General features: G+C 37.7%; 2 protein-coding genes across 2 annotated transcripts; one reads left to right on the top strand and one right to left on the bottom strand.

Annotated features, from left to right (window-relative positions):
• Positions 1-7,883: 7,883 nt before the first annotated feature.
• Positions 7,884-8,579, bottom strand: LOC136846230 (soluble scavenger receptor cysteine-rich domain-containing protein SSC5D-like). Its single transcript, XM_067117032.1, has one exon. It carries the CDS (start codon positions 8,577-8,579, stop codon positions 7,884-7,886), a length of 696 nt encoding a protein of 231 aa, XP_066973133.1.
• A 549-nt stretch (positions 8,580-9,128) lies between these two features.
• LOC136846229 (uncharacterized) lies at positions 9,129-9,503 on the top strand. Its single transcript, XM_067117031.1, has one exon. The coding sequence runs from the start codon at positions 9,129-9,131 to the stop codon at positions 9,501-9,503; it is 375 nt and encodes a 124-aa protein (XP_066973132.1).
• Positions 9,504-15,000: the final 5,497 nt, after the last annotated feature.

The following is a 15,000-nucleotide window of genomic DNA, read 5'->3' as shown; positions in this document are numbered from 1 at the left end:
GTTGTGTCTGATTTTTTTTTTACTTTTTTATTATTATATTTTCTGCTTAAGGGAATCGTGCTTATTATTACTAATATCGTTGAATATTAACCAGTGATATTGTTATTGTTATTGTTATTGTTATTGTTATTATTATTATTATTATTATTAAGTTTGAAGATCGAGTTTTTCAAACAATGGTGATATTATTAAGATGATGTGACAAATAAGAACAGCCAAATTCTTTGAGGAATAATCTGATATTTCCTTAAATCTCGATTCCTAATTCCATATTTTGATATATCATAAACTTCCAATCAAATATCTTCAGCAAAAACCAAGATAAGGAAAGTGATATTTCTACACTGAATAACAATATCTTCAGCAAAAACCAAGATAAGGAAAGTGATATTTCTACACTGAATAACAATAGTTATTCACTTTCATTATAAAGAAAAAAATGTGTAAAAAGAAATTCCGACTCACTTAAACTGAAATAGATTATACATTAAAAAAAACAATTACTGTTATTACCAGATTGAAATAGATTATAAATAAGACATAATTACTGCCCTTATCATGAGAGAGGAAAGAGAGATGAGATCTCCCTCCAGGAAACACCTTAATAAAGCTTTTATTGAGACTTCTTCATCTTGCCAGGAAATGCTCGTAGCAATGTTCTTGTACCCTGTTAGTTGCTAATTGCTTTGGGCAAGTGAGATGTCTCAGTGGTTATACTTAAGTCTGGTATTATTGTTGGGGTATGTTATATATATGTATGAATATATATATATATATATATATATATATATATATATATATATATATATATATATATATATATATATGTATGTATGTATGTATGTATGTATGTATGTATGTGTGTGTACGTGTGTGCTTGTGTGTGCGCGCATATACTCAAATGTGCACATATATGTAGCATATTTTTGCACATCTAACCGTTGATTCCTGACATGAACTTCATATTACCCATAAAAATGCGATATAAATTCTGAAAAGAAATGATGGAAAACATATAAAGCTTTTTATTTCCTTTTCCCTAAGGAGCAGTCCTTCAAAGGGTATTCCTGTATTGGGCCTCTCACATCTTGTAGTTCCTCGAAGGGGAAAACAAACTTCTTAGGAACCGAAAACTTTCTTTCTAGATTTGGTCGATTTCTCCGTCGGATTTGGACTATCAATGACCACTAACTTTCTCCTGGTGACGTCTCTCCCAAATGGAAAGTATCAGAGAGAGAGAGAGAGAGAGAGAGAGAGAGAGACAGACAGACGAAGAGAGAGAGAGAGAGAGAGAGAGAGAGAGAGAGAGAGAGAGAGAGAGAGAGATATCAGACAGACGAAGAGAGAGAGAGAGAGAGAGAGAGAGAGAGAGAGAGAGAGAGAGATATCAGACAGACGAAGAGAGAGAGAGAGAGAGAGTTAAAAGGATTAGGATGTTTCAAAGACTTTTTAGTCCATCCGAGGAGGCATCATGCGCTCACTTATCTCAAGGAGCAGGTTTTGCTGTTCATTCACAGTGTTCTAATGATTTAGTCTAGCTTTCTTTTAAACTTTTCCACTATGTTGCTGTTTACAACTTCTGGTGGCAGTTTATTCCCTGTGTCACTTATCTCGTATGTGAAGAAGTTCCCACAATGAGATGTGCTGTATCTCTTCAGTTCTAGTTTCCATCTGTTATTTCTTGCCTGGTTTTCGTTTGATGTGAAGAGGTTACTCTCTACTTTTGTTATGCCTTTCAGTATTTTGAATGTTTCTATGAGTTGTCCTCGCAATCGTCGTGTTTCTAAGCCATAGATGTTCAGGCTCTCTATTCGTCTTTGGTAACCTATTTGCTTGGGTGGAATTAATTTGTGGCTCTTGCTTGTACCCCTTCTAATCTATTTATGTCCTTTCTTAGTGTTGGTGACCAAAACTGTACTGCATGCTCAAGATAAGGTCTAACTATGGATGTGTAGAGCTGCAGCACCGTTTCCTTGTTTATGTATTTGAACTGCCTCTTTATGTATCCCACTAGTGTAAAAGACAGAAGACAGACAGACAGAAGACAGAAGAGAGAGAGAGAGAGAGAGAGAGAGAGAGAGAGAGAGAGAGAGAGAGAGAGAGAGAAATTTTGTTACACAAAACAACATTGCACTTCATTATAAAAAAAGCAGTCTTACCCCCAGCATAAACATTCTCTAAGCAAAGAAGACCAATTGTCGTCTGATTTTGAACAAGCAGGGACAATTTAGCTGTGACTGACGAGAGCCTCCCGATCTGTGCTTGGGTGAAATGCTATTCCAAAGACTACAATAATTCCATCCAATTGCAGAAGTGGAATAATTCCATACTATTCCAGAAGCAGAGTAATTCTATCCAATTCCAGAGTAATGTTGAACAATAACTCATTTCATTTACATAATCCGTCAAAGACAATATGTCAGCTTGATTGGAATGTCTCTGAGAGAGAGAGAGAGAGAGAGAGAGAGAGAGAGAGAGAGAGAGAGAGAGAGAGAGAGAGAGAGAGAGAGAGCTATGATAAAATCGTATCATACAGTAGTCATCTTCCTAGATCGCTATAATTATTCTGTGTAATCTCTGTTAACTTGTACTGCTTAAAGAGAGGTATGGCCAAGTAATAGCAAACAGTAGTTACCTCTCCAGATCGCTATAATTATTCTGCGTAAGCTCTGTTATCTCGTATTGCTGAGAGAGAGAGAGAGAGAGAGAGAGAGAGAGAGAGAGAGAGAGAGAGAGAGAGAGAGATCACTCTAGTCTGTCCAGGAATTAATTACATTGAAGCCTGTTGGTACAAAGAAGGAAATGACATACTGAGAGAGAGAGAGAGAGAGAGAGAGAGAGAGAGAGAGAGAGAGCTTTGTTTACGTCACATCATGGAGTAGTTACCTTCCCAGATCGCTACAATGTTCAAATGCCGATTTAAACGAGAAATTTCCTTCCAGTTTAGTCAGCTTTATTTCGTAATAAATCCTGAGGTCACGACGGAGAACTTTTGAGTCCGAGGCCCTCCGGGTCATCCCCTTCCCTCCCCATAAATCATCTTTTATGACACGATCTCATAAATGCTTTCATGGCCTCAGTCATAGACAAAGGAAATGACAATCAATGGGCTATGAAGCTTTGGAAGTCGCCCTCTGAAATGCGCTTCATTTGACTGGGAATTCCTGCTGGAATTTCTCTGCTTTCTTCATGTTAAGATACATTTTTGTCTTTCTAAAATCGTTTTTCGTTCGGTCGTAGATATTCATAGCAAATTTCACTTTCAGGGTGACTGGTTGGTGATAATAACCATTTGAAGAAACTATCAAGTTCAAATAGTCAGCTAGTTTCTTGAGGATAATCAGTTGTTTTCTTTTAAATCACATGACAGGATTACCAGTATCAAATACTTGAAATGCTTACACCTAATTCTTTTGTTTGGTTATATAAGCATTTTCCTTTTTTATTACCATAACTGCTGTTATTGACTAGAATACACACACATACATACATACATGCATACATACATACATACATACACACACACACACATACATATATATTACACACATATATATATATATATATATATATATATATATATATATATATATATATATATATATATATATAATATGGTCACTCATACTTATCAGTATGATGAAAAATAATTTTCTGATATAAACTTTATCAGTATGATGAAAAATAATTTACTAATATAAACATTTTACCAGTATGATGAAAAATAATTTACTGATATAAACACTTTATCAATATGATGAAAAATAATTCAGTCATGTAAACACTTTATCAGTATGATGAAAAATAATTTACTAGTATCAATACTTTATCAGTATGATAAAAATTATAAAGTCATATAAATGCTATCAGTATGATGAAAAATAATTCAGTGATATAAACACTTTATCAGTATGATAAAAATTAAGCCATATAAACGCAATCAGTATGATGAAAAATAATTTACTAATATAAACACTCTCAGTATGATGAAAAATAATTCAGTGATATAAACACTTTATCAGTATGATGAAAAATAATCCAGTGATATCAACACTTTATTAGTATGATGAAAAATAATTTGGTGATATAAACACTTTATTAGTATGATGTTAAATAATTCGCTGATATAAACATTTTATCATAAAAAGAGTTCCTGGCATCAGCAGAGCAAGAGAGCAAAGGGAAGAAGAAGAATAAGAAAGAGAAGAAGAAGCAGTCTTATCACCCATCCCAAAACCCACTATATATGAAAAAAATCTCACCGGTCAGGCTATAAGCATCTCTCTCGTTCCTTCATCTCCCCACTTTTACGCTTTCCTTCCTACCTTCCTTCCTTCCTTGCCTCCTTCCTTCTACGCACTTAACCGGCACAAATACTCCTATTTTACACTCGATCCGTGGTTGATGTAGAGCAGAGATTCGAGCTCGGTAGCTGTTGTACCCAGGAACGGTCTTCAGGGTTTTGCGAGGGGAAAGAGACCGGTTATTCTCTGAAGAGGGAAGGCGGTTCTCAACTCTCAAGCAACAGGTGGTACAATGGCTGAACTTCACATGGGAAGAATGCGAAGGGTTTTATTTATTGAGAATTATCTTCTGCATCGTGGAATTCACGAAGGTGGAACAGCGCTTATGACCATATAAAATTGTAACAAGTAAAAAATGCGCCGATGTTTCTTCGGCGCAAGTGAGTTTTCTGTACAAGTCACTACAACGTATAATCAAGGCCACCGTTAATAGATCTAAATTTCTGTGGTCTCGGTGTAATGCTGTATGAGCCGCGCCCCATAAAACTTTAACCACGGCCCGGTGGTGGCGTGGCATATATATATAGTTGCCAGGAGCACGATTATGGCTAACTTTAACATTAAATAAAGTAAAAACTACTTAGGCTAGATGGCTGCAATTTGGTATGTTTGATGATTGGAGGGTGGATGATCAACATACCAATTTGCAACCCTGTAGCCTCAGTAGTTTTTAAGATCTGAGGGCGGACAGAAAAAGTGAAGCCAGAAAAAAGTGCGGAGAAACAGACAAAGTTGGCACAAAAGTTTTCTTTTCAGAAAACTAAAAATGCATAAAAATAGTGTAGTAGAGAAGAGAGGCATCTCAAAAGTTCCATCAAGTTTGATGGGCGTCTTCCAAGTTTCATCCACCGTTTCAAGGAAATCCTGTTTATTCTGAACAACTCTTTATAGATATGTACACTAACAGTTACTTGTTAGAGGTGGAGGTTCTTTTCAGTGAGGCAGGATGAGGATTACCTCATTGAGGCCCTCCTGTTTAGATGGTCTACGTTTCGAGAGAGAGGTGAAAAACACGTCTAGTGATTTCCTGAAATATAAATCATGGTGGGAAATATTTAGAGAAATAATCGTATACGTCAGAGATATGTATCTATCAGTTTTGAGATAAACTAAGATAATAATAATAATAATAATAATAATAATAATAATAATAATAATATAATAATAATAATAATAATAATAATAATAGTTCCAAAAGGATAGATTAATATCTGATCAGGTGGAATTTTCATTGCTCCATTTCTGCCTAATAATAATAATAATAATAATAATAATAATAATATAATAATAATAATAATAATAATAATATAAAGGAAATAGACCTCTTAAACAGGTCTTATTGAAAAAGATGGCTGTATTATGCGAATTTATCCTATACAGGATCTTTTCTATTTCCTTATAATTTGCTCTTCAGGCTCTGCTGTGTTGATCAGCAACTGACCAATATTCATACTGGAAAAGGGATAGTGCGCGGAATGCAGGAAGTCTTTTATTAAAATATCCAATCAGATATCCGTGTAATCCTTCGTGGTCTGGATTCAGTTTCTTCTACTTCAGGTTGTGGTACCATCGACATGTTTCGACCAGCTTGTTGGTTGCGAGCGGCATAGTGGTGCTGTTAATGAAAGTGAGAATTTCGATCCTCAGGTGCGGAATTTTGATTCCTTTGTTTGCTATGGAGGTCGCTCGGTGCAGGTCTCCTGGCAGCCGTGGGGAGGAGGGAGGTTTCCTGCTTAATGTTGAGGGTTGGTTTCTCCTTCCCAATATGCAATGCTCGCAAGAGGCGCAGGCGGCGGTGGTCCGTAGTTCGGTCAATTATTTCCATATTCGTGATTATATTTTTCTTGCAATTCTCTGGTTATGGGCGGTCCTGGCATGGTTAAAGATGGCTCCTCTTGGGCGTGGCAGGAAATCCTCTTGGAGAAACGCATGGTGATCATACCGATGTAAGAACCGAAGCGACCTTGAACAGGACATGAGTACCGGTATACCACGGTGGTTTTCTTCAAGGGGTCCTGCTGAGGGGGGGCTGGATTGTTACGCATCACCAGGCTGCTCTCTTTTCGCTCTTGTAATAAATGACCGGATGAATATTCATATTAGGATCAACGGGGCAGACATTATCCTCGATGATGTTTTTAAGGGCACGTTCATCCTCTTTATATTTATGATGAAATTGTCCTTTATAGAAGAGCTGTATGCGTTCAGGGGCATGGGGCGAGGTTCCTGCTGGTACCATTTGTCGATGTTCGCCTTGATAGACTCTTCTGTATTTTGGTTTGGGTGTCCATTGTCGACGAGGGTCTGGCCTACACGTTCCATTTCTTCGTGTGTCATTCCAGGAGGAGCAGTGCAAGAGGGCCCTCCTGACGTAGGCGCTGATGGTGGAGCGCTAATACCGCTCGGGGCACTCGCTCGCCCCGTTCATACACATGCCCAGGTTCGTCTGCTTCGTGTAGACTTTCGTAGAGAAAGAGGCCTCTCTCTGCTCCACAAGGACGTCAAAGAAGGGGAGGCAGCGGTTTTGGCTATGTTCGATGGCGAAACTGAGGAGCTATGGTTGTGGAAAGCACGCCTCAGGTTCTCGATCTCCTCTTGCGAAATAGCACTGACGAAGATCCTGTATAAGATAAATTCGCATAATACAGTCATCCTTTTCAATAATAATAATAATGTCATTCGATATGGGCTTAGGATCCTAATTTTTTCCAACACTTATAATGAAATGAAATCCAGCTCTGTCTTACATAACAATAAGTTATGCATTTATTGAAATATTAAGAGTAATATTTTTGCAAAACATGCGAAAACTAGAAAGAGTCTCATGTCGAATAAACTCAGCATATTTAGATGATCGCCTCTGTTGCCTGCTTATTGCAAATCTTTCTCTTCTCTTCTTCACGAACGATTTATAGAGCCTTCAGCTCATTTAACTGATGTAATAAAAGGCCTTAATAAGGTCTTACTACAACACAGACCATTACAACATATTATGAAATGAAATGATTCGGAAATGTCATTAAATAGTTCTGTCTATTGATGAAAAGATAAAGTGTATTTTGCATGTTCTGTGACATCTGCCACTTTCTGAGATACTGACAAATGTCAGTATTTGTACTTGTATGTGGTACTGAATGTACGTTTAACAAGGAGAGAGAGAGAGAGGAGAAATATTCTTTCTTGGCTATTCCACATTATGGTTTTTTATAACTACCACTTAGATTTCCGTTTTTGATAACTTGTAGGATCATATTAGGTAAACGAGAGAGAGAGAGAGAGAGAGAGAGAGAGAGAGAGAGAGAGAGAGAGAGAGAGTGAGAGATCGTCTGTAGAAGGTGAATAAATCGTCCTCTGTCAATTCAGTCATGATTTATTTCCCTTCATTTGTCCTTTTCTTCTTCTTCTTCTTCTTCTTCTTCTTCTTCTTCTTCTTCTTCTCTTCTTCTTCTTCTTCTTCTTCTTCATTAAAGGGGAAGGAATATCCCGAAATACTTTCGTGTTTCTTCAACTTCTATGGAAGGGAAGCCATAAGCTAAATGCATCTTTTGGGCAAGAACCTCATAAAAGCTTAATGTTAAGTCACGTCGCTGTCCCGGGCTGGGGTGTAGTGAGGTGTCGGGGTGTAGGGTGGTGTGGATGTGGGGATGAGAATGGTGTGGGGTTGGATGTGGGGAGGGGTGTGGGTGTTGGGTGGGGTGTGGGTAGGGGTGAGGTCTGAGTGTGGGTGGGGTTGTGTGTGGGGTTAAGGTGAGGTGTGGGAGTAGATTGGGTGTGTGGGTTGTCTGCAGTGGGGTGGTGTTTGGGGATAGGAGTGGGGTTGAGTGTGGTGGGGTTGAGGGGTGGGGTGTATGGTGTGGATGGGGAGTGGGGAGTGGGGTGGCATGTGGCAGTGTGGGGTGGGGTGGTGTGTGGGGATAGGGAGTTTTTGAGGTGTGGGGTGTGACTGGTGGGGTGCATGGTGGTGGGGGGTGTGGAGTGTAGGGTGTGGTGGGGTGTGGGGTATGGGATGGGATGGGAGTTGTGGGGTAAGGTGTGGGTTGGGTGGGGAGGGGTGTGGGAGGTGAGTGTGGGGTGGGGTGGGATGGGGTGGGGATAAGGTGTGGGGTGCAGGATGTGTGGTTGCATGTTGTGGTCTGGGTGTGGGAGTGTGAAATTGGTGTGGATGGGGTGTGGGTATGGGTGGGGTAAAGAATGGCAATTGAAAGTATGGGTAACATTCGGTTGTGTAGGTAAATTGGGTTTAAACTGGGGCTGTGGGTGTATATTCCTTCTCATTTTCAACATGGGTAAACAAAAAGATGAGGTGAAACAATATTTCTTTGGATATTACTGTCATTGTTAGATATCAAATAAGCTCTCTCTCTCTCTCTCAACCCTCTGAAAGCTCTCTCTGGCTCTCATCTGTCTCTCTGAAGGCCCTTTAAAGCCTCCCTGATCAACGCATTCCCATTCCGTATGAATCCACGTTTGTAGAACTTTGTTTTCGGACGCGTTTTCATCCAGCGTCACTTCCAGCACATCTACTGGACTGGAAACCGTTGGCGTTATTCTGTAGTTCTATCAGCTGACATTGTTACTCTTCTATTGTTGCTCTTTTTCCCTGGAAAGTGCATCCGCTTGTGTCTAGAAACTGGAAAGGTTTTGATGCGATCGCTCATTACCCCATCGTCCTTCTTTGGGCCGTTGGGTAAAAGGTTTCCAGTGATGGATGGTTTGAACAAATGATTTTGTTGAAGGAGAGTTTCTTCACCATACCCCACCCCTACCCTACAACGCCACCCAAACCCCACACCCCATCCCCAGATATTTTATGATATCACTGCAATGGTCCCACACAACCCCACTCTGCACCCCAAAGATACCCTATCCTCAACCCACACCCACACCCCCACTTTTATTGAAACTGCACCCCACAACCCTCCTACACCACCCCACACCACACCCAATGGAGTTGTGTCACACCCCACCCATCCGACACAACCCATATTCCACCCCACACCAAACCACCCCCTCCTATACTCTGCCCCACACCACATATACACCACACCACACCCCATATTCCACCAACACCCCACATTCCACCTGACACCCATTGGAACACTGACCCAACACCCACAAATATCCTTTACAAAACCCCACACCCCACCCCACACCAAACCACCCTCCTCAATCTGCCCCACACCTGCACACCACTTTTGACCACACCCAGTATTTTGCTTTTCCCCACACCAAACCACCTCCTACAATCCAACCACACCAGTTCCAACCCACACCACACCAGACCAAACCTCACACCCCACCCCAAACCCCACATTCCACCTTACCCATCCTCACACCCTCCTCACCCTACAACCAGGTCTCAAACCCCACGACACCACACATAATTTCTCTACCCAGCCAGCCACCCCATCCCATATTAATCCTGGCTTGCCAGAAATCAGTGGCCCTCTGCTCTCTCTCTCTCTCTCTCTCTCTCTCTCTTCACTGCAATGTTTGAGATACCCTTCTCTATAGCACATTTTCGTGCTTTATTTTGCTAATTCAGAAGATAACTCTCAATTTCTAAACCCGTCATTCTCCCCTTAAAATATCATCCGTTTCCCCACCGGATTCTTACAGTGTGAGTTGAGAACATCCTTCGATCTTCTGAGAATGGCCGTATTATCTCCTCAAAAAACCACAAAAATCGTTCTTGAGCTTTGAATCTCTGCTCTATATCACCAACAGATCTGCCAAATGATTAGCATTTGCGCCAAGAAGTGACAGAAGGAAGGAAGGAAGGAATGAAAGAAACTGGAAGGAAGGAAGGAAGCGCCGTTTGCAATATAAAGTATGAGATGATGGAACTAGATATATATATATATATATATATATATTTATATATTTATATTTTGATATATATATATATGTTAACATATATATATTATATGATACCAGAGCCAAGTTATGGGTGATAAGACTGCCTTTCTTCTTTACAACATCCCTATAAGTATATGCATATGTATAAGTATTATTATATGTATGTATGTATGTTTGTTGTAAAGTCATAATATAGCCATTGTAAACCAAATGACTAGGAGCAATACTACAGAAACCGATTTGCCAAAGGACCAAAGAGGAACTTGACACAATATTATTTCCATCAAAGGAAGTGCTGACAAATAGAAGGGGCAGGTTGAAACCGTATTACACAAGGGGAACATCGTTTTAACCAAAATGGTTTGGGTTTCCTTCCAAATGATTGAGAGCCAGGATTCCCTAAAAAGAACTTCCAAGGACTGAGAGGATTAGAGCCTCAAGTCAATCGAATATCCTTCGGGAGGTTTAGGAGAGTCCTATAGTCTGGCTTGAATGGGACCTCTCTCTCTCTCTCTCTCTCTCAATCTCTCTCTCTTCTCTCTTTTTCCTTTCCTTTAAAAGATATAACTCACTATTGGCGTTCCACAAGTTATAAAAACGGAAATCTCTTTGCTCAGTATATAAAAGGAAGAACGTACAACTTGTGGACATGAAAAGCAATCCTTATCACCATCTCTCTCTCTCTCTCACACACTTTATATATATATATATACATATATATATATATATATATATATATATATATATATATATATATATATATATATATATATAAATTAATTACATTCTGTTCCATAATAGCAGTTATAGAAATCAGAAATAAAAACGACTTATATAACCAAGCAAAAGAATTAGGTAATCATTTCAAGTATTTATGCTGGCAATCATATCATGTGATTTAAAAGAAAATAACTGATGATCAAGAAACTAGCTGACTATATGAACCTGGATAGTTTCTACACAATTGATTATAACTAACCAGTCACCCTGAAAGTAAAATTTGCTATGAATATCTACGACCAAAAGGAAAACGATCTTAGAAAGATAAAAATGAATCTTAATCTGACGAAAGCAGAGAAATTCCAACGAAACCTCCCAATCAAACGAGGTGCATTTCAAAGGGCCATTTCCAAAGCTTCATATCCAATTTAATGGTAATTTCATTTGGTTATAACAGAGGCCGTGAAAGTATTTATGAGATCGTGTCATGAAAGATGACTGCAGGGAAAGGGGAGGGGGTGGGGAAGACCCCAATATAGGCATCTGGACTCAAAGTTGTCCGTCGTGGCCTCAGGATTTATTACAGAAATAAAGCTGACCAAACTGGAAGGAAATTTCTCGTTTAAATCGGCATTTGAACATTGGCGATCTGGGAAGGTAACTACTGCATGATGTGACACTAAAGAATCAATTCTCTCTCTCTCTCTCTCTCTCTCTCTCTCTCTCTCTCAGACATTCCGAACATGCTGACATATTATCTGTGACGGACTAAAAGAAATGAAATGGGCTTGTCCCACATTCCTCTTACGGTGGTGGGATCATTCCACTCTCTGGAATGCGATGGAATTATTCCAAAGTGGAATGAGATTCCACAAAGTACACCATCTGGGAGGTCACGTCAGTCCCAGCTAAATTGCGTCTGCTTGTTTAGAATCAGACGACAAATGGGCTTCTTCGCTCAGAGAATGCTTGCGCTATAGCAAGACTGATTTTATTTACTGAAGCATAGAAGAGGCGTTTAACGAAAATCTCTTTTCGATAAAAAAATCTTCTCTCTCCCTAACGTTGATATCTTAGTTTAGATTATTTAAATTAAGTTTTATGAACAAAAGAAATTATTATTATTATTATTATTATTATTATTATTATTATTATTATTATTATTATTATTATTATTATTATTATTGCATAGCCTTGTTGTCTTTGTAATGAAATATCATCATAAGAAAATATACTTTTTTTGTCTAAAAATAGTAATTATAAGTTGATGAAAGAGAATTTTTGATAAAAAGAGAACATAATTACAAAATAATCAAAGGGAATTTTAAAGATATTCAGATCTACAAATAATCATCGATTCCCGTTGACTCGTTTATCAGATTATTCATCAGATTATTCATTTACAAGCGTCGATAACTGAGGGAGTTTCAGATAAGCAGATTGTATTTGTCAGGTATCACTGTACTGCATTTAATGGTGTCAATAACACAAATCACTGTCGGTACACAACAGTTTGCTTTGCTCAATAAATGTTTGGACAGCATTAGAAGAAGTCATGTAAGTGTTCTGTGACTGACCAGCGTTATTATTATTATTATTATTATTATTATTATTATTATTATTATTATTATTATTATTAAATCGGAAGACGAGTCCTATTCATATGAAACAAGCATACAAGTATAGGGGCCACTGATTTGAAATTCAAACTTCCAAAGAATATGGTGGTGTTCATCTGAAAGAAGTTGCAGAAGATAATAGGATATATAGAAAGGGCAGAGTAGTCATTTGAAAATAGAAACAAAGTAATAATTCAAAAATTAAAAACATAAATATATAAATAAATTAACAAAATAGAAGGTGAATTGACTTCAGATTGTAATGCGTTGCATCTTTGCTTGAACTTTCAGGCTGCAATTGCACGACATCCTCAGTAGGGAGACCGTTCCACAGTCCAGCGGTGTGAGGAATAAAGACCTCTGGAACTTTGGAGAAGTTTGACAGAAAGAGTCATTTATTGCATATTGGTGCTTCTGCTGCTCAGCGAACCTGATAATTCATTTATTATGCATTTTAATCTTTGCTTTGTTTTATTCATTTCTTGTTGGGTTATTTGAATAATAAACCTATTTTTAGGAAATACTGTGTTTCCTTTAGATGGTCCATTTAATGCTTTTAATTTAGGTCAGGGGTGGATGAGCTTCGGTAAACGATGAGAGAGAGAGAAGAGAGAGAGAGAGAGAGGGATTCGGGCTGAGAGATAGAGGAATAGTGCAACCGAGATCAAGGGTCGGATTTTATTTGTTCTTCCTGAAATTAGATCTTAGATTACGCTATGTACACTTCCAAAAAGTGTTGATCTGTTCTCTGTAACAAATATGCCAGTGGAAACTGAACCCATATTCATAGGAACACTAGACAAGATCCCAGGATCCCTGAAAAAGAATCTGGAAAAACAAGATGCCGAAGTAGCTCCAGGACTCATGCAGAAAAGTGTGCTACTAGAAACAGCGCACATTGTGAGAAAAGTGTTGGACTCCTAAGGAGGCAGGATGCAACCCGGAACCCCACACTATAAAAACCGCCCAGTCGAATATGATGACTTTGATAGACAAAAATAAAATAAAATAATAATAATAATAATAATAATAATAATAATAATAATAATAATAATAATAATAATAATAATAATAATAATAATGTACTGTTAAGTGAAATAGATATATCATTCGAGTTAATTTTATTGTCTGGAAATGAAAGTCTTCACAATTTCATCTCTTGGATGCGAAGGAGGCCGCACAAAATGATGCAAACATTTTCCATCCGTTACCTTAAGGTTTGTCCACACTAAAGCAAAGCATGTTATAAATATATGACTGCAATTTATCGCATACTTGTCACAAACAAGTCAACGACCACGGGTGTTATAAACGTACGACGGCAACTTATCACATACATATTAAAAGCCCAGAGAAAGAGCGAACTTCCCCCACGCGAATGTGACGAGGCTCCTTTCCCAAGGAATATAAATTTCATTTACTGAGAAACATTTCTGAAGCTCAGAGAGAGAGAGAGAGAGAGAGAGAGAGAGAGAGAGAGAGAGAGAGAGAGAGAGAGAGATAATTTTAAAATATTATGGATGTTGAACAGTTTTTCCATAGAACCAACGTTTCAGGAAAGTACCGAATCCACCTCAGAGATATGTAAATGTTCGCTGTTCCATTATGGATTCGAATTCAGAATAAATTCTAAAGCAACAGTCTTGTCAGTATGTAGAGAGTATAAAATTTACATAGATATGAATATTGCAAAACAATGATAAACTTTGCATTCGTAAATATCCATTTAAGGATTCACAATATGTGATGATTTGTTCAGTCCAATCTCAAATTTATTATCATCAAGAAATAATCTATGGAAGCTGAAATGTTGTGTGTTTTCTATGACTTTAATATACTTCATTTAGATGTAAAGATATAATTAATTCATTGCTAAATGATTCATTTTGTCTATATTAAATAATATTTACATCAATAAAGAATTTAAGCACCATCGTCTGTTTATGCAAAGTTGTCATGAACTCCAAAATGGGTTTCAGTACGTTAAAAAAAAATCTATCGTCAATTCCCTGCCAATTCACATCAAACTATTGCTTTTGTGAACAAATAACTCTTCCATGAGTAACAGAAAACAAAACACAATTCAAATATAAATTCAAGAGGGGCAGAATCATTTTTCACTTGGACTTATTGTCCTTTGAATTCACGTCTTCATAGGCTTGCGCTTCCTGATAAATAATTGCCTCTCGAGATTTAGTTCAATTTACTCTTATTGATTTATTGTATGTCCGGATATGGCTCACTTCATGGATGGATTAGTTGTGAGAAAGAAGAGGGTGTGGATTTATACACATTCATGCAACTTATGTATTTATATATACATAACGACCGTGGGTTATATATATATATATATATATATATATAAATATATCACGTATAAAGATATATACTATATCCCGGCGATATATATATATATATATAGGCTATATATATATTTACTGTGTATATATTACACATATGTATATATATATATATATATATATATATATATATATATA

This window comes from Macrobrachium rosenbergii, chromosome 15 (genome assembly GCF_040412425.1).
Source record: "Macrobrachium rosenbergii isolate ZJJX-2024 chromosome 15, ASM4041242v1, whole genome shotgun sequence".
In the NCBI taxonomy this organism is placed as follows: Eukaryota; Metazoa; Arthropoda; class Malacostraca; order Decapoda; family Palaemonidae; genus Macrobrachium; species Macrobrachium rosenbergii.
This window is presented reverse-complemented; position numbering and strand designations above follow the sequence as displayed.